General features: G+C 39.0%; 1 protein-coding gene across 4 annotated transcripts; it reads right to left on the reverse strand.

Annotated features, from left to right (window-relative positions):
* Positions 1-66: 66 nt before the first annotated feature.
* Positions 67-24,447, reverse strand: Rcc1 (Regulator of chromosome condensation 1). 4 transcript variants are annotated; one of them, XM_069507173.1, is made up of 15 exons: positions 24,312-24,447; positions 23,918-24,013; positions 22,903-23,017; positions 22,338-22,425; positions 21,617-21,796; positions 17,851-17,982; positions 16,630-16,726; positions 15,909-16,046; positions 15,452-15,611; positions 14,600-14,721; positions 13,790-13,944; positions 12,391-12,561; positions 11,177-11,258; positions 6,395-6,452; positions 5,764-5,901 (listed from the first exon to the last, which is right to left on the reverse strand). In XM_069507173.1, the coding sequence occupies exons 2-14, from the start codon at positions 24,006-24,008 to the stop codon at positions 6,436-6,438; spliced, it is 1,548 nt and encodes a 515-aa protein (XP_069363274.1). In that variant the 5' UTR covers positions 24,009-24,013; positions 24,312-24,447; the 3' UTR covers positions 5,764-5,901; positions 6,395-6,435. The 4 variants fall into 4 exon arrangements, 3 of the variants coding, with proteins under 3 accessions (XP_034837674.1, XP_034837672.1, XP_069363274.1); XR_011238182.1 differs by having other exon boundaries at positions 5,821-5,901; positions 11,172-11,258; XM_034981783.2 differs by lacking the exon at positions 11,177-11,258 and having other exon boundaries at positions 67-5,901; positions 22,903-23,014.
* Between the last annotated feature and the right edge of the window lie 373 nt (positions 24,448-24,820).

Raw genomic sequence — 24,820 nt, forward strand, 5'->3', positions numbered from 1 at the left:
CGATCTGTCAAGTACTATAGTTATCTGTCGTAATTTCTTTAACTTTGGGAAAATAAAAGACAAATATACACTACACTTTTATTAGGAAAACACAAATACATAGTTCATTTTAATTTTTGTAACAAAGAATTTCCCGATATTTTGAACGTACAATTTGTACTTAGAAAGAGCAAGACAAACCTATATAAAATAAAGAAAAATGTTACAACAAACTTACATACCGGGGAATCCATCTTATCAACTATCTTAACTTTAAATACTACACATTAATTAATTAATCAATAATTATTATTATTTAGAATTAACCTTTCATTTATTTATAATTATGTATAATCAATACAAGCTAGCATCTTTCTATACTAAATAAATTCTTTAGACTGTGAGCTGGCGAACTATTTATTTAATGTGTTTATACAGTCAATTTAAAAAAAAAAACGAACTGCACTGCACGCCTAACATGCGCCCCACGAGAAAATTTTGTCTACGCATTTACTCGTCTTATCTCTATGAATGAACACGAGAAAATGCGTAGACAAAGATTTCTCGTGCGGCGCATGTTAGGCTCTCTGGGTACAAAAAAAACCTATTTTTATGATAGCTATTACAGATTGTAGCTAGAAAAAAAATAACAAAAAAAATTTAAACAGGAAGTGTTAATAGGCGTGTTTATTTTGAAAGGGATAGATTTAACATGCAAAAATTATCAAAAAGTCAATTTTGTCTTCAGTTAAACTTTTTCGACTTTTTAGAGTTCCGTACCTCAAAGCAAAAAGGAACCCTTATAGGATCACTTCGTCTGTCTGTCTGTTGTGTCTGTCATGAAACCTATAGGGTACTTCCAATTGAGCTAGATGTTTGGCAGGTAGGTAGGTCTTATAGCACAATTAAAGGAAAAAACATCCGAAAACCGTGAATTTGTGGATACATCACAAAAAAAAAGTGTTCTTGAACAAATATTTACTAAAACACAACATAGATGGCGCTGTCTGGTCATTAAATTGCACGACGTACGTGTGAACGGTGGGATCAAAAAGAATAACATTCTTGTACGATGGTAAGGAACCCACCGTGTGCGAGTCCGACTCACACTTTGATTTTAGACTTGGACTACACATTTCTACATATAAAAATGAATCGCTGAATGTCTTGCTTAGCGCAAATCTCGAGAACAGCTGAATCGATTTCACTAATTCTTTTTTTACAATATTCCTTGAAGTACGAGGATGGTTCTTACGGAGATAAAAAAATAAAAAATTACCTAGAAAAGTCTAAAAACAACACTTTTCTATATTCCCATACAAAAGAATCGTGATAGTACTTACAATACCATACCATAAAGTTTAAGTGTTAGTGGAGGGGTTCCGGGAAGGCAAAAGTCTAAAAACAACACTTTTCCATTAAATAATCGACTGTAAGGCGGTACGAAGTTCGCCGGGTCAGCTAGTTTATTCTAAAAATGGATAGATTAGGTCCTGTATAAACGCTTCGAGGAAACAGCCCGACAGCTCCTAGCCTACTTGATTACCGCAGTAATCGGCTATATTACATGACGTAGTCACTTGATTTAGGGCGAGCGCACACTGTGCGGTCGGTTGTGCGGCCACCCTTTACAACATGCGATTTGTAACAACTTAAAACAAAATGTGCGTATTCTTTTAGACTTGTCTTGTAGAGGCATGATTTTAAAATAGAAAATGGAGCTGGTTCCTTTGTACACAATCTCTAAACTAAACTAAATTAACAGGTCTAAATCTAGTACTATCCTTTTCCGTAAGCCATATTATGACAGGGATAGCAATAGATTTAGACGTGCCATTTTAGTTTTAGTTTAGAGATTGTGTACAAGAGAATCTAATTTCTAAATAACTAGCTTTTCTACATAGGTACTTTTGTTTTGTTGCAAATAATTTTCATACAATACATTTTAATAATTATTATTATGGTCAAACTCTTCTCTTCTCAGAGGAGACCCGGGCTCTGTAGTGAAAATTTTCCATTTAAAAAAGAAAACCTTTATAAAACAAAGCCTCAAATTTTAATTGAAATTATAAATATCATTATCATAATAAAAATAATTAAACAATACTCGAATATTTCTACAAATAATATAATTATTTATTTATAACCAAGAGCAGTCTTAATTTTTACACAACAAAATCATTCAAATCAAATACAATGAGCTCTATATCTTGAGATGGACAATTTTACAGACATGCATTTAAAAAACCAAGTGAAAAAAAGCCTTTCATACAGGGTGTAATAAGAACGCTGGCATAAACGAAGACAGGTGATGATTACTGATAAGATACCACAAAAAAATGATTTTTTAGGGTTCCGTACCTCAAAAGGACAAACGGAACCCCTATAAGATCACTTTGTTGTGTCTGTCTGTCAAGAAACCTACAGGGTACTTCCCGTTGACCTAGAATCATGAAATTTGGCAAGTAGGTCTTATAGCAGACAATAGGGGAAAAAAACTGAAAACCGTGAAGTTGTGGTCACATCACGAAAAATTTTTTTTTTAACAAATAATTAGTATTTTCAACTTATAAAGTAAGATTACCACCTATACCAAGTCGGGTATCATATGAAAGGTCTTCCCCTGTACATTCTAAAACAGATTTTTATTTATTTTTATGCATCATAGTTTTTGAATTATCGTGCAAAATGTCGAAAAAATACGACTGTAGTACGGAACCCTCATTGCGCGAGCCTGACTCGCACTTGGCCGGTTTTTTAGAATAAATCCTGTAGTTTTTAAAAGTTCGCAATGTATTGCAAATAAAACACCTGAATGACGCTAGAGGTCAACGAACGTTGCGCTGACAGGCCGTGGGCATTGACCCCGAGTTATGCACGCCATACATTGCGGATTTGGAAAATACTAAATCACTAAAACTACAACTATAAGGCAAATGGTTATTGGTATTGGATTGTGTGTAGGTAGTATAATAATAGCGCTAAGTTTTCGCTAGCATTTTAATTTCACCCTGTATGTAACACGGAGCATCATACAAACTTTCATTTCTTATTTAACCCCCTTAGGGGTGGAATTGCCAATAATACTTGCTTAGTGAGTGTCTACGTCATAGAAGAATTTCAAGTTGCACATCCCAGTGGTTTAGGCTGCGTGTTGATAGATCAGTCAGTCAGTCAGGAAAAGTATTTTTACATGTACTTATAGACATAAAATATTGAAATGTCAATGATAATTGTCATACAAAATTATTTTATGATCTAAAACAACAAATATTATTTAAAAAAAGACCTAGGCAATGTGGATATTGCCTGGTTCACAGACTGTTTCTATGGTCTGACTAATGTTAGAAATAACATAACATTTGATAATTAATACTACTGATAATATTATATTATGTAATATTATTTCACTCGGGCATAATTTGTACAGTATAAAAATAAGGCTGGCTTTAAGTTTTATGGTAATATTTTCTACAAAAAAAAAACTAGTACTATTTTCATGGATGTTGGATGTGGTAAAAAGTATAGATATAATATATTAAATTAGCTTTCTTTAAGATCGCTTCTGCTTTTTTTCTGCATCGATTAAGATTTTTTAAAATACCGTGGAGTTTATCTAATTTTCCCCGAGATAAAAAGTATCCTATCCGGGATGCAAGCTATCCCTGTACAAAATTTCGTCAAAATCGGTCAAACGGATGGACCGTGAAAAGTTTAACAGACAGACACACTTTCGCAATATATACTAGTATACGTGGATTGGTATAATAAATAACCATTTAGTATCCAGTTATCCACTTTGCCCAGGGAGAATGTCAAATCGCAGTTGACAAGTACATTAGATACTATATAAATTACCATAAATATATAAATCACGTGACTACGCCTAGAGGCCGTGGTAAATTGTTGTCGAAACTAAAAAAAACTAAAATTTCGACTCCATTTTTGACAGCTGTCAAATTTACGTTCTATTGTACAGTGTGACAAGGCTCTCTTGGCACTTGAATGACATTGACAGGGGGACGCTGTTGGAGAAGAAAAGCTTAGAATATTCAAACAAGAACAAAGGCAACGGCAAACAAGGGCAACGCTAGTTCCATAATTCGCCACACGCCAAGGTAGCCTTGTCGCACTGTACTTAATAATAGTTTTTGAAATTGGTAATGACTTAAGTTTAACTTTTAGTAATATTCTTTGCTCCTTTCCAAATAGTTATAAAAACGATTTTTTTTTGATTTACTTATATTTGACCAAGTTAGACACAATGAAATGATTCTTACATGAAATTAGTCGATCTGCATTAAAAAAAAATTAGTCAATTTTATTGATTTCTCATTGCCAAAATTGTTTTCACAAAAAAAGAGCTAAAGTTTCCTAAGACAGTCTCCCTGCATCTCCCAGTTTTGGATTTCCACACACTGTTCCCGTTGCATAAAACACACTGTTATATGTATATATTATTTTATAAAAAAAATAGTTTTATTTTTCCATACGAAACGTCAATTATTTCTTATGTAAGGACCTAATATTATTTATGAAAAATTAACATTTCGTTAAAATAATTATTTATGTTAACTAAAACTAGTTGATTTAGGTTTTTTTATATAAACAAAAAAGCTTTTTTTAATTTAATAAAAAATCACAGGTAAAAAAACGAATTTTTAATATGAGCAAAAAATCACAGACATTTATTAATACAAAAAAAATATTAGCATGAATTTTTAATAGTTCACTTATTTTCTCCTTTTAAAAAATTAAGTCGATAAAAACTAGTAAAAAATATATTAAGTATATAATTTTTCAATAAATTTTGAAGTGTGACATGTATTTTAATAAAAATTCCCAACATGCTACCACGGCCAAAGTGCTAACTAAAATTTAAAAATAAAACCACCGTTTAGCTATCATACAGTTCCGAAATATAAAGGCCTTATTTAAAAATAGCTGATGTCCGTGAACTCGTGGATTTTGATTTTTAGATATTTTTTAATAATATCATAAATTGCGAAATTTTGAGAATCCTTAAGAACCTAAATCCAAACAGATGAAATCTTGGAAGTTAGTCGACTATAGTTGAGCCAGTACGAACATGCGAACTGAGTCATAAATCATTTTTATCAGACCTCTCACTCGCATTTGCAGGCCTTATGGAACTGCGACCTGCTGCCGGATTGCGGCAGAATGATAGCTACAATGTCACGATCGCAATCACCTCTGATTGGTTGACACTCGCTCACTATTGGCTACAATGCATTGTTGCAACAAGAATCGCATAAATTCAGCCAATTGAGATTGTAATAATGATTAATGCTGGTTTTACGAAATCGACCTACTGATGCTCGGGTGTTGTGTCAGTGTCAATGGTCGCTAACAGGTTATAAAGAGCGAGGGAGATGTTAGCTACCTACGTCCGAACGGCATCCCTTTATCGATAACGACTTCTGCACCATTCTCACAACCAATCGTAATGATTTATGACCCAGTTTGCACGTTCATAATGGCTCAACTATAATATGCGCTGTCAACTAGACCACACGGTCACATAAACAACCATATCCCTACTGTACGATAGCTAAACCGTGTAAAATTAACCTTAAACAAAAACATTGATCTACCATCACGCTGTAGACATGGGTGCTACGGGTAAAGTCTCTACAGTTTTACTTTCAACCGACTCTGGGGTTCCGTTCACTTCTGTCAACGCTTTCACTTCACTTTCACTTTCCATTTCACTTTCCTTTACACTTTCCTTCGGGACGTCGGGTTTCACTTCTGTTACGTTTTCGTCCTTGGAGTCTTTGGAGTCTTCGGTGTCTTGACTCGAAGTGTCCATGGTTTCGGGTGATTCTTTCACAGACTCTGCCTGTTCTGTGTCTTTTGTGTCGTCTGTCTGTTTGTCTTGTGTGCTTTCTTGTGGTTTATCTGAAGAAAAAAAATTGTGTTTTTATACTTGATATTTCACTCTACAGGTCTTTAACTGCATGCATAAAATCACGTCGATCCATTGCGACGTGATTGAAGAACAAAGCAACAAACAATAACACTATTGCATTAGGAGACTACGGCGGGGTGATTACGTATCTCGCGACAGGCTTCTTCTTCATTCTGGGCTGGTTTCCGCACTTAAACGTTTCCGTCTGTTGTGCGTGTCGCGACAGGCTTGCGACAGACGTAAATCTCGCGATCATTGCTGTCAAACGTCACACGTAACAGCGCCTAGAGAGAGACAGCAATAACCACAAATCAAAATAAGAAGAGAGACAGCAAATGAACTGTCGTATTGCTACTGATGTCGCGTTGCTGTCGCTACTGCAACGTTTAACGTAATCACCCCGCCGTGCTGAGTACTGAGCCAGCAATGGATTGATAATGGTGATGATGAGGAATTTAAAAAAAAGTCAAATTAACACGCTACCTGTTTCGTCAACGTCCATTGGCGTTTCCGCTGCTTTTTTCTCATTTCCATTCACCTTCTGAAAAAAAAAATCAATAATGAATATTCTATTTATACAAACTCATTGGTACTGATTCTGAGCACACCTAAAATTTAGAGTATTCGCATCCTCTTCTTGCTAATGTAACATGAAAAGGACAGACACAGTTTGACAGTTTTAAATTTAATTTAGAGCCGTCAAACTTCGTGACTTTAGCTGCCAGTCGCGAGCCTATGGTTTAGATTCGTAGCGTGCACTAAATTTTTGAGTCTTTAAATGTAAAATTCATGTTCTGTCCTTTTTAGCAATATTAAAAAGAAAAAGATGCACATACTCTAAATTCAGTTTAAGAGAGATAATCGGAATCGACTCCAGTGTCCCTGAATTAGTTCTAACTACAGTCTTTTCATACACAGTGCAATTATATTCTAAACCAAACACCATTAATCTACAGACGTCACAAACATACCATTTTCCGTTTTTCCTTAGTTCACGGAAAAGATAAACAAATCTCAGAAACCTTCTCGGAGAAACGCTTGATAGATACAGATAGATAGATATAGATAGAACTAAAGATAGTGCGTCGCTTACGCATTTCAGCGAGAAACTACTTATTTACAGTAAACTAAGGAAAACTGTAGTTTAGTATAAAATACCTCTCCCCCAACTACACAAATATTTTGGCGCGCCAGGGCGCGTTTGGAACCCTCGTAGCTTTAGTTTTAAGTTCGTGTAAAAATTATCACCACTATATCATCTTACAAATCCAACAACCGACCATCAAAAAGTGTAATTTATTACCTATTTTGAATAAAATATTTGACTTTGACTTTTTAAAAGTTTAAAGCAAAACATTGTTGCTGATTCGGTTTTACGCAATCTCTAAATTAAGCAGACAGTAATGCCATCTGTCTATACTAATATTATTTATTTATTTTTATTTTTAATGTACCAAAATTGTAGTATAAAGAGGTAAAGTTTTTAAGTTTATTTGTAGGCAGTAATCTCTGGAACTGAACTACTGAACCGATTTTGAAAATATTTCTGAGTGACATAGGCTATTATATGTAAATTAAAAACAATTAGAAATCCTTGCGAAAATTGTAATAAGCTACCCGTGCGAAGCCGGGGCGGGTCGCTAGTAGTATATATGTATGGTAGACTACGAATTAGCAACATTATATTATGCTTTAATATTACTTTAAAAAAATCCAAAATCGGTCCAGAAACCTCGAAAAAATCGATGTACATACATAAAAAAACTAAAAAAACCGGCCAAGTGCGAGTCACTCATTTCGAAAGTTGAAAATACTAATTATTAGTTCATGACCACAATTTTTTTACCACCCTAAATTCACGGTTTTCAGATTTTTCCCCAAATGTCAGCTATAATATCTACCTACCTGCCAAATTTCATGATTCTAGGTCAACGGGAAGTACCCTGTAGGTTTCTTGACAGACAGACAGACAGACAACAAAGTGATCCTATAAGGGTTCCGTTTTTCCTTTTGAGGTACGGAACCCTAAAAACGGGCCAAATTGAGGACCTCCTTTTTGGAAGTCAGTTAAAAATGATGTTACTACTTTATTTTTAAACTTTTTACTTCTACTTTTAAAGGTCTAAGGGTGAAATCTATAGAGCGCGCTCTGACTTTGCTTAGACTTAAATCGGAGTTAAAACGAGACAGAGCTATATCTGTCACATAAATCTGTCTCGTTTTAACTCAATCTTAAGTCTGAGCAAAGTCAAAGTGCGCTCTATAGATCTCAGCCTTAGTCCGGAATGGTGCAAGATGATAAATCCATGCTAATATTATAAATGCGAAAGTGACCTAAAATCCTGTGGGAACTCTTTGATTTTTTGGGACAAAGGGTAGCCTATGCTATGTCCAATCTTCAGGACAGCTCTATCTCCTACAGAAAGCGTTGTCTCTGTCACTCATACCTATATGTTTTACGGTACAACGCTCTACAAATCTGCTATTTCCTTCTAAAGGTAATATACAAGGTAATGAAAGTAATGTACATCGACCTTTAGAAGGAGATTTGTAGAGCACTGTCTCTGTAGTTGAGACCAACAAAACGTCATATAGGTATGAGTGACAGAGACAACGCTCTATAAAGCCGAAATTCTAATGCCCGATGTTTATTACTTTCTGCCGCGTACTGTACCAAAATTTCATCAAAATCGGCTAAATCGGCCGTAAAGCAGAGAGATAGGACACACTTTCGCATTTATAATATTATATATATTATGTAGTTCGGGACTGGTCGACATCGCAATCGGGGTATGAGGCGAGTCGTGGAGGGGGGACGCCCCGCACACCCCTCTCGCTATTCCGCACCGTACGGGCGCGGAACGCTGTGCGGGTATGCGGGGCGTCCATTTCTGACTTGTTGCGATACGATCTTAAACCTTCACCCGTATGTATAATCCACGACAGGTTGAGATGGCAATCGACAGGTTGAGTCGGGGGACACATACCCGCACGTATCCCGCACCGGGTTAGCGCGGGAGCTGTGCGGGTGAGCGGGGCGTTTTCTCCCCGATTGCCATTTCGACCTGTCGCGTACTATACTTAGTATGAGATTAATATGTCACCCAACGTTGATAGAATTCGAGATCGAAACATAATAATATCAGAGTAAAATGGACCAAAGTCATAAATTCAATAACAGCGATTTTAATGTCACAACGTTTCCGCTTGAAGCGCTGGCTGCAGAAGTCTAGATAAACTTAGATTTAAAACAAGACAGTAAACAAACTATCGGACGAGCTATTCAAGCGCCTCAATAGCTCAACAGGTAAAGGAGTGGACTGAAAACCGAAAGGTCGACGGTTCAAACCCCGCCCGTTGCACTATTGTCGTACCTACTCCTAGCACAAGCTTTACGCTTAGTTGGAGGGGAAAGGGGATAATTAGTCATTTAACATGGCTAATATTCTTTCTAAAAAAAAAAAAAAAAAATTAAAACAAGACAGTGGCCCTGATTCTCTAGTCTCTCTCTAAACTAAATTTAGAGTATCTGCATCCTTTTCTTTTCACTAATGCTAAAAAGGAACGGAACATGACTTTCACATTTAAAGACTCTAAATTTTAGTGCACAATACAAATTTAAACAGTAGGTTCGCAAGTGCGTGCTAAAATCACGGGTTTTACCATCTAAAAATTAAATTTAGAAATGTCAAACTGCTTCTGTCCTTTTCATATTACAATAGTAAGAAGAGGGTGGGAATACTCTAAAATTAGGTTGTGCTTAGAATCGGTGCCAGTAAACAATAACTATCGGACGTGTTCGTAAGCCGCGTTAGCAAGGTGAGCACATCCGTTCGTCCGGACGCGGGCGATTGTACTAACAAAAACATTCAGCGGACCAGCATTCTATCGCACTTTCGAGGACAGACGCGGAAGGACAGCCCAAGGTTACGTCCGCTACTTACGTCCGATAGTTTGTAGTGTCATTTATTGGAAAATCTATAAGATTTCATAATAAGCTTCCAGAAGACATATTGGAGATGTCTCTCAACAAGTTCAAAGTTTTCATAAAACGTAAACTAATTGAAAAATCCTATTACAATGTAAAGGATTATTTAAATGATAAGCAAGCTTGGGAATGAGTTGCTTAACAACTTTGTGATAGTTCTAATAAGTTTCAATAATTTTGTAAAGTGGTGATAATAAAAAGAATACCCGGCTGAGTTTGTTGTGGGCTCTTCTCACACCTGGGCGCGTTTGGAACCCTCGTAGCTTTAGTTTTAAGTTTGCGTAATAATTATCACCACTATATCTTGGAAATCCAACATCTGACCATCAAAAAGAGTTATTAATTACCTATTTTGAATAAATCATTTGACTTTTGACTTTTGTACAGTTCAGTGTATATTTTAATATCGCACCTAGCGATCAGCCGCGTCCGATAATTTGTTTCCGCCTTTAGGGTCCATTTTACTTGAACACTATCGCGCTCTAATTCTATAAACGTTTGGTGAGGTGTAAAATCTCACACTAAGCACTAATCATACATGAATGCAAGTATAGCTTGACCAGAACAATAAAAAACCTGCTCTGAAGGCGCAACGTTTGAATTTATCTATGCCATAATACAGCTACAAGTCCCGCAAATGGCTAATGCGCGTGGCCGCCATTTTAGTGACGTCAGCACTAGACTGAAGTTTCGAGCTGATGGTATATTTTTATTTCGGCTGACGACAAAATGACGTCATTTCGATGTTAATGAGACATGGTTCCAGCCCAGTAGCATTTTGCGGAACTTATCTATAATATAAAAATGAATCACTAAATGTGTTGCTCATCGCAAATCTCGAGAACAGCTGAACCGATTTCGCTAATTCTTTTTTTATAATATTCCTTGAAGTACGAGTATGGTTCTTACGGAGAGAAAAATTTAATTCAACCTCCCCCTCAATTTTCTAAACTCCACCCGAGCGAAGCCGGGGCGGTTCAGCTTGTATCTTAAAAAAAATTAGTTCCATTGGTTTTCCGCAACATGGCGAGGTTTTTTATTTTTCTGGTATAGTTGTTGTATTTCACGAAGGCGAGTGCCTCATGCTTGTGTGTAAGTCGTATCGGTATATGTAAGGTACACTAAATGTGTGCGTAAGCGAGCGCTTGCTCGCGACTGATTGGTCCAACACGCACGCACACTTACGCAATGTGCGTGTATACGACGTAACCACAAGTAAAGTTCACTCGCCTTCGTGAATTGCAACAACTGTAAGGCTTTAATATGTGTAACCTAACGCTTGCGTCTCTTTTTCTCGCTCGACGAAACTGACGCCTCGGACTTGGATTTGACGGTCTTCCTTTTTTTTACAAGTTTCACCTGTTTTTCGGCGAGAAAATAAATGTAAATAAAGCAAGCATTAATAAGCGGTATAAGCCTAGTTAAAGCCGGAAACTCCTTGAGTGGAGACCGCGTTTAAGCAAGCGTAGTGTGGGACGCCCTCCAGCACGGTGGACCGACGATATATATAGAGCCTCAATAGCTCAACAGGTAAAGGAGTGGACTGAAAACCGAAAGGTCGACGGTTCAAACCCCGCCCGTTGCACTATTGTCGTAACTACTCCTAGCACAAGCTTGACGCTTAGTTGGAGAGGAAAGGGGAATATTAGTCATTTAACATGGCTAATATTCTTTTATGATTAAAAACCGGCCAAGTGCGAGTCAGGCTCGCGCAATGAGGGTTACCTACTGCAGTCTTATTTTTTCGACATTTTGCACGATAATTCAAAAACTATGATGCATAAAAATAAATAAATATGTTTTAGAATGTACCTACAAGTGAAGACCTTTCATATGATACCCCACTTGATATAGTTATCTTACTAAGAAAATTGAAAATACTAATTAGTAGTTTATGACCACAATTTAATTTTTTTTGTGTGATGTAACCACAAATTCACGGTTTTCAAATTTTTCCCCTAATACCAGCTATAAGACCCACCTACCTACCAAATTTCATGATTCTAGAACAACGGGAAGTACCCTGTAGGTCTCTTGACAGACAGACGGACGGACAGACAGTCAACAAAGTGACCCTATAAGGGTTCCGTTTTTCCTTTTGAGGTACGGAACCCTAAAAAAAAATGGCAGATGTACATAACTTTCTGCCGCGTATTCTACTTATTTACCTTCAAAGTAAACTAAGGAAAACTAAAGTATATAGAAATATATATTCACAATATTTTGTCTGGTGGGAGGCTTCGGCCGTGGCTAGTTACCACCCTACCGGCAAAGCCGTGCCGCCAAGCGATTTAGCGTTCCGCTACGATGCCGTGTAGAAACCAAAGGGGTATGGGTTTAATAAAAACTGCCATACCCCTTCCAGGTTAGCCCGCTATCATCTTAGACTGCATCATCACTTACCTCCAGGTGAGATTGCAGTCAAGGGTTAACTTGTATCTGAATTAAAAATTTAAAAAAAAAATATACAGATATATAGTCAAAGTGTTACCTCAACTTCAGCGGGTTGCGCGCTGGAGGTGGAAGATATCTCCTCGTCTTGCTCCTGCTTCTTCTGTCTCTTGGTGGGTCTCTTTTTCACCTCTTCCACGGGCTCTGCTTTCTCCTCTTGCGTTTCTTTCTCTGGTGTCGGTGACGCGTCTTGTGGGGGGTTCGAGTCCTCCTGAAAATGATATAAAATTATTTATGACTAGCTTATGCTCGCGACTCTTCATCCGCGTGGACCACACAAATTTCAAACCCCTATTTCACCCCCCTTAGGGGTTGAATTTTCAAAAATCCTTTCTTAACGGAGGCCCACGTCATAATAGCTATCTGCATGCCAAATTTCAGATCGCTCCCTACAGTAGTTTGAGTTGTGCGTTGATAGATTCAGTCAGTCAGTCAGTCAGCCAGTCAGTCAGTCAGTCAGTCAGTCAGCTTTTCCTTTAATATATATAGACTAGCTGGTGCTCGCGACTTCGTCCGCGTGGATTTAGGTTTTTAAAAATCCCGTGGGATCTTCTTGATTTTCCGGGCTTAAAGTAGCCTATGTCACTCTCCAGGTCTTTTACTATACTCATGCAAGAAATCACGTCAATCCGTTGCTCCGTTACGATGTGATTGAAGGACAAACCAACGAACCAACAAACAAACGTCGGAGCCTCGATAGCTCAACGGTTAAAGGAGCGGACTGAAAACCGAAAGGTTGCCGGTTCAAACCCCACCCGTTGCACTATTGCCGTACCTACTCCTAGCACAAGCTTTACGCTTAATTGGAGGGGAAGGGGGAATATCAGTCAGCAATTGACTTGGCTAATATTCTTTTTAAAAACTAGTTTATGCTCGCGACTTCGTCCGCGGGAACTACACAAATTTCAAACCCCTATTTAACCCTCTTAGGGGTTGAATTTTCAAAAATCCTTTCTTAGCGAATGCCTACGTCATAACAGCTATCTGCGTATGCAAATATCAGCCAGTAGTTTGAGCTGTGCGCTGATAGATCAGTCAATCAGTCAGTCAGTCACCTTTTCCTTTTATATATATAGAAAACAAACTTTTGCATATACATATATTATAGGTAGTGATGAGGTCGTGAGAGTGACTCCATTGAGCGTCTTGTCGTGCAGGGCAAGGTGGAGGGCACCAGAGGACGAGGAAGGTCACCCATGCGATGGACCGACCAAATTAAGTCTGCTGTGGGCGGTCCTTTGCACGAGTGTACCAGGCTGTCGACCAGCAGGGAGAAATGGCGAATGCTCGTGAGGCATATAACATCTGCCCTCAAAGACGTTGCTTCGTGATGACCACGACCGCTCTGCCAAGAGTGATACGACAAAGAAGAAGGTAGTGATGGATAGTCACTGAGAGGTGTTGTATGCCAAGCTATCTCTCTTACTCTTTATACTTACAACAAGTAGTACTGTGTGCTGACCCCCCGCGGACACGTGGAGGGGGGTCCGGTCCTGGTGGGTGACACACACCGCGCTGGTGGGTTCGGCCGCGTCTTGACTCTTGCCCGTGCCTAGCTGACCTTCACTGCCCATGCCCCATGATAATACTTCACCTAGAAAAAGTAATGTTCATCATCATTCATGATTAACCCATCGCCGCCGGCTCACTATTCTAAATATATAAAAGGAAAAGGTGACTGACTGACTGACTGATCTATCAACGCACAGCTCAAACTACTGGACGGATCCGGCTGAAATTTGGCATGCAGATAGCTATTATGACGTTGGCATCCGCTAAGAAAAGATTTTTGAAAATTCAACTCCTAAGGGGGTGAAATTTTGTAGTCCACGCGGACGAAGTCGCGAGCATAAGCTAGTGAAGAATAAAAAGAAACCGACCAAGTGCGAGTCAGACTCATGCACGGAGGGTTCCGTATTTGGGTATTTTTTTCGACATTTTGCACAATAAATCAGAAGCTAAGTATTATGCATAAAAATAAATACAAATCTATTTTAGAATGTACAGGTGAAGACCTTTCATATGATACCCCACTATGATCCTTTTGTTGGTCAAAAAAAAAAATTTTTTTTTATAAGACCTACCTAAATTTCATGATTCTAGGTCAACAGAAAGTACCCTATAGGTTTTCTTGACAGACACGACAGACAGACAGACAACGAAGTGATCCTATAAGGGTTCCTTGTTTTCTTTTGAGGTACGGAATCCTAAAAAGATTTCATATACTTAATATGCATTAACTCATATACCACTACTCGTGACGGCGAAGGAGTTGCTAGTCCCGGCCGCTATGCTGATGCAGTTTTTGTTTTGCAATTTTGGAATTGGCTCCAAGATTTCTGCGTCTCCAGATTTGTCTCCTAATCCTAACCTGAAAAAATGAAACACTTTTTAAATTTGTCTTCTTTATAGACTAGACGATACGCGACTGGATTCAGGTTTTTTTTCAATCCAGTGGGAACTTTTTAATTTTCCGGGATAAAAAGTAGCCTATGTCCGTCCCCGGAGTGTAAGCTGACTCTGTACCAAATTTCATCAAAATCGGTTTAACGGTTGGCTGGCCCGTGAAAAGCTAGCAGACAGACAGACACACTTTCGCATTTATAATATTAAGTATGGATTGTTCTGAGCGATTTACCGTACTAAAGCGTGGTTTTTCTTACATGTTTTTCGAGAGAAATAGCGTGGTTTTCATTAAATTTCTTTCGAGAGGAATAGCGTGGTTTTTATTGAATTTCGTTGGAGAGGAATAGCGTGGTTTTTCTCTTAGATTTATCCTGAAAGGAATCGCGTGGTTTTTCTTCAATTTCTCTCGAGAGGAATAGCACGGTTTTTCTTAAATTTCTCTCTAAAGGAATCGCGTGCTTTTTATTAAATTTCTCTCGAGAAGAATCGCGTGGTTTTTCTTGAATTTCTCCCGAGAGGATTAGCGTGGTTTTTCTTCAATTTCTCTCGAGAGGATTAGCGTTTTTATAGATTTGTACCGAAAGGAGTCGCTTGGTTTTTCTTAAATTTTAAATTATTACATTGCGGAATGGTAGTGCAGTATCATTACAGCATTTAACGCTCCCCCCCCCCCCCCCCCCCTTAGCTTTACTAACCGTCCGTATTCGCATCGTCCAATAGCATGCGCCTTGCCGCCCTCGTCGACGGCTAAGGAGTGGTGCTGGCCGGCCGCGACGGCGTTCCAAGAGTTGCCGGCGAAAGCGTCGCATTCCGCGGGCGAAAATAACGCTGTTTTACGTTTCTCACCCGTTATACCTGCATACAAAAAAAACCGGTCAAGTGCGAGTCAGATTCCAAGAGTTCCATACAACAAGAGAATTTTCATGGCAGCTATTTTTAAATTTTTATTATACTTTGTTGTTATAGTTGCAATAGAAATACACATTCTGTGTAAATTTCAACTCTCTACCTATTACGGTTCACGTAAGTTATTAGTAAGAGGGTGATTTTTTGATATGACGTATTAAAAAATTATTTCTGAATTGCCTTTCAAGTGTAGGTTAAACACTTTATGGTCCACTATGCCCACAAGTGGGACTGAGTAGTACTCACCGAGTTGGCCATAGTTGTTGAGCCCCCACGCGAACATCTTGTCCTTGTTCGCGTCGAGCACGAATGTTGCATGATATCCAGCCCATACACGCGACACGCCAGTCTTCAGTGTCACCTTCGACGGCACTAGCAGAGCACCTGAAATATCCATACTAATATTATAAATGCGAAAGTGTATCTGTCTGTCTGCTAGCTTTTCACGGCTCAACCGTTCAACAGATTTTGACGAAATTTGGTACAGAGAGAGCTTGCATCCCGGGGAAGGACATAGGCTACGTTTTATCCCGGAAAATAGAAGAGTTCCCACGGGATTTTTAAAAACCTAAATCTAACTATATCAAGTGGAGTATCATATGAAAGGGCTTCACTTATACATTCTAAAACTGATTTTTATTTATTTTTAGGTATAATAGTTTTTGATTTCTGATCCTTAATCTGAGTATAAGTTTACATATATAAGTACAATTTAATACGTAGATTATAGTTATTTTTAAGGAGCGCCAGCTCGCCAACAAACTGGCTCACCAGTTTGGCGAGAAAATAATAATGTAAATATTTGGTGTACCTACGCTTGTTATAAAAAAAAAAAAAAAAAAATTATCATGCAAAATGTCGATAAAATACGATTGTATTACGGAACCCTCAGTGCGCGAGCCTGACTCGCACTTGGCCGGTTTTTTTTAATTGAAAATGGTTAGAAAGTTCAAAAGTGAATACTTACTGAACCCTTGCCTCGCGTCCCTGGATGCGGATCTCTGCGACAGCCTGCCCAGCTGCCCCTGCTCCCCGCAACCCATCGTGTATACTGAACCCGATACCTGCAACACGACACATACGTCAAGTACGAGTCCAACTCGCACATAAAGGGTTCCGTATCATCATACAGAAAGTAACACTTTTTTTGTCATGGTAGATAGATAGATAGATAGATAGATAGAAATACTTTATTGCACACAAAAAATATTACATAACTATTACAGAAACTTAAACTAACAAAATTATTGTATGCAAAGGCGGCCTTATTGCTCACAGCAATCTCTTCCAGGCAACCTTTGGTGAAAGGAGAAACTAGATGTGTTGGATAGGACTTACACGCAATACAGAAAAATGAAGTAGTATAATATTATATAATATAATTACCTATTTCAGTAATACATACATAACTATCATACATATACATAACTATTATAAATATTAATATATATACAAAATCCATAATAGAAATATATATATATATATATATAACTACATACCTACATACCTACATATATTATTATAATAGACATACATATTATACCTATGATCGAATAAATTAACTATTATGGCATCGATAAGTATAGTTCTTTAAGACGATTTTTGAATATGGTAAATTACGGTTCACGAGATACAGCCCGCTGACAGACAGTGAAAACTTAGTAATAGGGTTGGGACCCTGAAAATAAAATGTAGCTAATAAAATAGTATGTATGTGTGTACTATTATTAAATAAAAAAGTTGTTATTTAAAACTCCAATTATATCACAATTCAAATTGGTAACAGTTCTGTTACATGGATGGTGACATTTCCATTCCCGCCCTTTCACCACTAAACCCATGCTGGGAATCCAACCCAGCATGAAACTTAACAACATAACATAAGTATAACATAATGAGGTGGTCGGTCTTTGCACGCCTTGCCCTCCCTCCGCCACTAGACCCATACTGGGAGTCCTGCCCAACATGAAACTTGCGAATAACATAACCCGGTGGTCTCTCTTTGCAGCCTTGTCTTGCAGTGACAGCAAGTCACCATTAGGCCCATGCTGCTATGGGAATCCTGCCCAACATGAAACTTGCGAATAACATAACCCGGTGGTCTCTCTTTGCAGCCTTGTCTTGCGGTGAGAGCAAGTCACCATTAGGCCCATGCTGCTATGGGAATCCTGCCCAACATGAAACTTACCGATAGCATGACAAGATGGTCTCCCCCTGAAGCCAATGCTACTGCTGTTTCTCCAATGTCCACTTTGACGGGCTCTTTACACGCCTTGCCCTCCCGCCCTCTCACCACTAGACCCATGCTGCCATGGGAATCCTGCCCAACATGAAATATTTATTAATTTATTTAAAAAAAAACATAAATAAGAATAAGAATAATTTATTTTGAATTTAGAATTTAGTAGTAGTAGAAATACAGCAATAGAGTAAATAGTAAGTACACGGCATAGGTCGACTTGGACATAGGCACGGCATAGGACACTTGTCGACGTTTTATGCCTTACAAAACTCGAGAGCAAAATATTAATCAGAACAGAAGCATTCCTGATTGTAATGTATAACGCAACTATGGTAACATATAATTGTAAAAGTATAAAGCGCTCCGTGGAAGGTGTACAGCAGTTATGTAACTTTGCTGACATAATTGCTCTTCAGGAGACGTGGTTGCTACCCTTTGACCTATCATATCTGGCGAGCATCCATGAGGATTTCGGAAGTACAGGAACCTCTGCGGTGGATACGAGTGCTGGTGTTCTCAAAGGAAGGCCCTATGGTGGTGTCGCGTTATTGTGGCGTAAGTCTGTGTTTCAGTGTGTGTCAGTAATTCAGTGCGCAAACCCTCGCATAGCGGCGATTCGTATTACAACGTGCGGTCGCCCTATTTTGGTTATCAGCGTGTATATGCCTACCGATTGTAGTGAAAATGTACCAGAACTCACAGATTGCCTAAGCTCCATTAGTGCTATCGTAGAGGAGGCGGGCATTGAATCGGTATTTATTCTTGGGGACCTCAATGCGCATCCAGAAGACCTAACATGCGCCCCGCGAGAAAATTTTGTCTACGCATTATCTCGTGTTTTTTCATACAAATAAGACGAGTAAATGCGTAGACAAAATTTTCTCGTGGTGTGCATGTTAGGCGTGCAGGTGAGCGTTTTTATAAAGAGATTTTTGACTTTGCGGATGAACAAGACTGGTTTTGTGCGGACATAAACAAGTTGAGTATAGATACCTATACTTTTATTAGTGAGGCGCATGGGTGTAGGCGTTGGTTAGACCACTGTCTTGTAAGTAGTGCGGCGTGGCAGTGTGTCACTAATATTTATGTAAAATATGACGTTTACTGGTCGGACCACTACCCTCTGGTGGTGTGTTGTAATTTAGATGTTATTCGACAAAGACTGCCAATAAATATTATTGAACGTAGTACAGTGCTATGGGGCGAGAGAACCCTAGAGCAAGTAGATGCATATAATAAGAAGTGTAACATGCAATTAAAAAGCTTGGACTTTCCGAGTGAGTTACTAGAATGCTCCGATTGTTTTTGTGATAAGGCTGATCATAAATATATAATTGATAACTTGTACAAAGACATTGTAAAGGTGCTGCAACAGGCCGCTAGTGAGACCCGTATGTCAAAAAACACTAGCCGGAAAAAACCACTGGCGGGTTGGAATAGGCACGTGCGTGACGCTTACTTGAATGCCAAGCTAAAATTTCATGTTTGGTGTTGCCATGGCAAGCCAGTTAGCGGTCCTATTTTTAATGACATGGCTGAATCGAGAAAAATGTTTAAAGGAAAACTTAAGTGGTGCCAAAATCACCAGGAACAAATTAAGATGGATATGCTGGCGACACACCATGTAAACGCTGATTTCAAGAATTTTTGGAAATGCACAAATCAGCTTAATGCTAGGCCGGGCATTCCAGCAAGCGTTGATGGTGTCTCTAACCCGAGCGAGATCGCCAATTTGTTTGCAAATCACTTTGCTGTGAAGTCGCCTCTTGGGCCGCAGCGTCAAGGGTTCGATGCTGAGCCTAGCGGAACTAAAATGTCTGTCATAATTCTGGCAAAAGATATACGACAAATTATCATTCAGTCAAAGCGCGGTAAGTCCCCTGGTCACGATGGACTCAGTATCGAGCACCTGAAGCATGCGGGATGTCATCTCCCTCGGGTCTTGGCATTGTTATTCAATCTGTGTCTCAGCCACTCGTACCTGCCTCCGGACCTAATGAAAACTGTGGTGGTACCTGTTGTAAAGTGTAGGACGGGGGATGTGTCTGATAAATGTAATTACCGACCGATTTCGCTAGCCACTACCATAGCGAAAGTGCTCGACAGTGTGCTTAACCAATATTTGAAGAAGCACGTTAAGCTACATGATGCTCAATTCGGATTTCGGTCCGAACTGTCAACTGAAACTGCAATCCTGAGTTTGAAGCATACTGTCAAGTACTACACTGATAGACACACTCCCGTATATGCTTGTTTCCTGGACCTGTCGCGGGCTTTTGATCTGGTGCCATATGATAACCTGTGGGCTAAGTTAAAAAAGACAGGGTTGCCACCGGAGGTTAATTGTCTTTTTAAATATTGGTACCTAGGTCAGGAAAACCGAGTTAGGTGGGCGAATGAGCTCTCGGATACGTACAGGCTGGAATGTGGCGTTCGGCAGGGTGGCCTGAGCTCACCATTGCTTTTCAGCCTGTACGTAAACGAACTGATTGAGGGACTCAGCAGTATGCCGGTGGGCTGCTACGTAGACGGTGTCTGCGTCAACAACCTCAGCTATGCCGACGACATGGTGCTGCTGGCTCCGTCAATCAGTGCTCTGCGCAGGATGCTTGCGGTATGCGAGTCGTATGCTGCTGAACATGGATTGAAATACAATGTCAAGAAGACTGAAGTCATGGTCTTCAAGGCGGGTACCAAGTGTCCAACGTATGTTCCACCTTTAAAGCTCCATGGAGTAGCTCTCAATAGAGTTCACAAATTCAAATACCTTGGGCACTTGCTAACCGAGACCCTTGGAGATGATGATGATATGGAAAGGGAACGCAGGGCATTGTCAGTCCGAGCGAATATGGTGGCCCGCAGGTTTGCCCGATGTACAGATGCTGTGAAAGTCACGCTGTTCAAAGCATACTGTACATCCTTATACTCGGCAAGCTTGTGGTTTCAGTACACGCAAAGGGCTTACAATGCGCTGCGAGTCCAATATAATAATGCGTTCAGGATTTTGTTGCGGCAACCTCGGTTCTGTAGTGCATCAGCTATGTTTGCTGAGGCGCGGACAGATGGCTTCGATGCCATCTGGCGCAAGAAAACAGCATCACTGTTGTCCAGAGTCCGAGGAAGCAGCAACGGGATCCTGCGCATGATAGCGGGCAAAATGGATAGTCCTCTGTTGGGGAAACTCGTGCAGAGGACTAAATCCCTTTTAGTTATTAAGTACTAACATAGTGATTAAGTATTTTGTTACTAACTCCTTAGTGTTTAAGTATTAACATAGTTATTAAGTATTTATTGTTACTAACACATAATGGATCAATTGTTGTCCGACTTAATAAATAAATTGAAATAGGTGTTACTGTGTTACATAGTGATTTTTTAACTGGCTTTACGGCTCTAGGTTCTAGCCCTTTTGGGCCTGGTTTTTTTGAAGCAACCAAATACTTTTCTAATATGTCTATCTGCCGTCGGCTTTCTAGCCATAATCAGATTTTGGGTGAGCCGTGAATGTGTAAATTTTTTAGAATTTAGGGGGTATTCCAGTTAATATCCTCCCCTTTTGACTTAAAAATTTTTTTTTTTTTTTAAGTATTTGGTTGCTTGCTACTAAAAAAAATGTGTAAGAAAAGGAAGATGGGCAGACACAGGATAGGGTTGTGACCTTACTAAAGATATTTGCGTTATTTTTTATCATTTTGCTTTTAATGAAACTCACTCTAAATGCTCCCCAAGCGTACACATCTCCATTGCTAAGCAACGCAGCAGAGTGTGAGTCTCCTGCTGCAATGGCCACCGCTGGCTGCGGCAACGCCACAGCTTTTGGTGTGCCTTCGTCCTTATCAGTGGATGTTATTCTGCCTAAAGCTCCTTCATCGTTGCAGCCAAAAGTCCAAACCTGGGAATTTGATATTACTCTTATGAATCAAACTAGCTTATGATTTTAAAATCTAAATCTATGCGGATGAAGTCGCGGGCATCAGCTAGTTCTTTAATAAGGACTAGCTCATGTTCACGACTCTATGTGGCCTACACAAATTTCAAACCTCTCTTTCACTTCTGAGTTTTCAAAAATCCTTTCTTAGCGGATGCCTCCATCATAACATAATAGCTATTAATTAATATGCATGCCAAATTTCCGCCCGATCCATCCAGTAGTTTGAGCGCTGATAGATCGCTGTGTGCTGATAGATCGATCAGTCAGTCAGTCAGATGAGTCTTTTCCTTTTACAAATCTATGTGTATGAAGCAATTTGCCTCCTCCTAGTAATTAATATTCATTTTGTGATCTTCAACTTGCACGTCATTGGGTTGTACGTAGCCTTTCTAGTAACTGGCAAACCAAACACAAGCATGTGTATCACGCGCTGACATTTTGCCAGTAAAGTAAAACTGATTGCAGCCAAGTGCTAGTCTATAAATTAAAATAAAAACTGTACCTTTCCGTCACTATCCAGTGCGATGGTATGCATGCCCCCCGCGTGCGCATCAACTATCTTGTTACCCAGTGCTGCCACGTAGCGAAACCTGAGAGAAAGTAAACAATTACATCTGTTCTTCCAACTAAACAATTTTATCTATTCTTCTAACACTTTATCCTTAGGCAATTTATTCCATACTAGATGATGCCCACGACTTCGTCTGCGTGGATTTAGGTTTTTAAAATTACATGGGAACTCTTTAATTTTCTGGAATAAAGAGTAGCATATGTCCTTCCTCGGGATATTAGCTAACTCTATACCAAATTTCATCAAAATCGGTTGAACGGTTGGGCCGTGAAAAGCTAGCAGACAGACACACACTTTCGCATTTATAATATTAGTATGGATGTGACCAACAGAGTTGTTTACATATGGAATATGCCTAAGGATGTGGTTATGTCAAGTTCTGTTAACCAGTTCAAGAATAATATAGTCTATTAAAACTAATGAAAGCAAAAAGGAAAGTATTTTCACGGACTCAGAGCGGAGTGTATCTTTTATAGTGTCTTTGTGTATTGCTCACTTGGTGGTCTCCATGACATCTTCCCCGAGGCCCAGTTGCCCCACATCACCCTGTCCGCATGTCAACACAGAACCCCTCTTTTTGGGCGCAGTCGGTATCTCCAATTGGATCGCTGCTGAATAAAACAGAAACATTTACTAAAACATCATGTAAATCAAAATTTACAGAGCGAAATAAAAACAGACCAAGCGATATTGATAAATAATGTTGTTGTAAACGGTAATAATAAAACTAGAACAAAAACATGTTTTATTTATAGGCTTTAATGAACAAAATTAATGCTTGGTTGCAAGCTAATATACTATAAGTAACTACATATGTAGAAAACGAGTAAGTAGTTATTTCTTTACATTAGCAACAAATTTATATGTATGGGCAGTAATGTAAACCTATCCACTTACTATGAATATTATCACATACCATATTATGTACATTGTACACCTTGTTGCTAACTACTTAAATAGGTAGGTATCTAAGTAATACCTATACTCCTAATCTGCATTCATTCAATGATTATTATCTGTGAGTGACATTGTAGGTTTAGTTCTAATAATAGTGTTATTTTCCATGATTTATCTCAAAACAAAGATGGCCTTTTTTAATCAAAATGTATAGGCTTGTTTTATTATTATTAAAAGTACTTATAAGCGATATGAAATTATATCATTCGAAATCAAGGTCGCCATTACAAACAGCGCTAATATTATTTGAAAATAGAATGCCAGATGCACGTACTTTGCCGCGATAATTCGCGTAACCTCAAAACATTCCACTTGGAACACGCTTACGTAATATTAGCGGCATATATCAAAATCGCGGCAACAATTAACCTCGTTGCGTGTTCGAAATGGTGACCGCGACATAAATAACGTGCCCCCATGCGAGGGTAAAGCTAGGAGGCGGCAATAACATCCAAATAATAGGCACTTTATTTCCCGCCATCATCGTTTGACAGGTCATTGACGTCGCATAGAAATGCAAAGAAAACAAATGAAATATCGTTTCAGGTACCGACCTCCGCGTTTTTTCTTGTTTTTAGGCGCCGATGATGCCGTGACAGCAGAAGTCTTGGACGCCGTCCGTTTCACACCACGCGCTGCCGGCATTTCGCCTGCAATATTGCAAAGGACGCATCAGTAAACAAGAAGGCCTAGGGTCAGGGAGCGCGGCAAACGTTGGCTCGCCGGGCGTTTTGTACTGATGACGTTTTCACAGCTCTTTTAATTACATTAGCGTAATTTCCACGTAAAACTTCCTCTTGAGTTAATAACAAGGCCACGGTTTTTAAGATTCAGCCGAAGCGCAGATAGGTTAGGTATATTATGCGTTATATAGCACTACACAGGGGCCAAACAACGCATCCGAAACACAAGGGCGAACGTTGCACGATAGCGGAATAATTTACTTACTGTTTTATTATGTAATTGATTAATATTCCGTATAACTGCAAATTTATATGAAATCACTAAAGAATATGAGATGACGTATTATTTCAACAGAGTACACAAATCTCGTGCATGATCTCGACTCGCTTCGCTTGGCTAACGCACCATAGACAATGCTTTTTTGTAGAGCAAGGTGTCTCATGTCATCCGGCGATACAGATTATAAATAGCAGATTAGTAATAATTTAGTCTTTAGTCTATTATCCCTTACAGTAGACACGGGTAACATTGAGATTTATATAGAATTTATAATGCCATTAAAAAAGTTTTGCGTAAATCCATATCCATACTCCTTATTAAATGCGAAAGTGTGTCTGTCTGTCTGCTAGCCTTTCACGGCCCAACCGTTTAACCGATTTTGACGAAATTTAGTACAGAGTTAGCTTATATCCCGGGGAAGGACATAGGCTTTTTATCCCGGAAAATCAACGAATTCCCACGGGATTTTTAAATACCAAAATCCACGCGGGCGA

This window comes from Maniola hyperantus, chromosome 25 (genome assembly GCF_902806685.2).
Source record: "Maniola hyperantus chromosome 25, iAphHyp1.2, whole genome shotgun sequence".
NCBI classification, from domain to species: Eukaryota; Metazoa; Arthropoda; class Insecta; order Lepidoptera; family Nymphalidae; genus Maniola; species Maniola hyperantus.

Coding starts and splice junctions, on each gene's coding strand:
- Rcc1 (XM_034981781.2), bottom strand. CDS start 24,008: ATGCCGGCAGCGCGTGGTGTGAAACGGACGGCGTCCAAGACTTCTGCT. Junction 17,983..21,616: donor ACGCTTGGGGAGCATTTAGA/GTGAGTTTCATT, acceptor CATGTTGGGCAG/GATTCCCATGGCAGCATGGG. Junction 16,727..17,850: donor ACCATCTTGTCATGCTATCG/GTAAGTTTCATG, acceptor GTCGTGTTGCAG/GTATCGGGTTCAGTATACAC.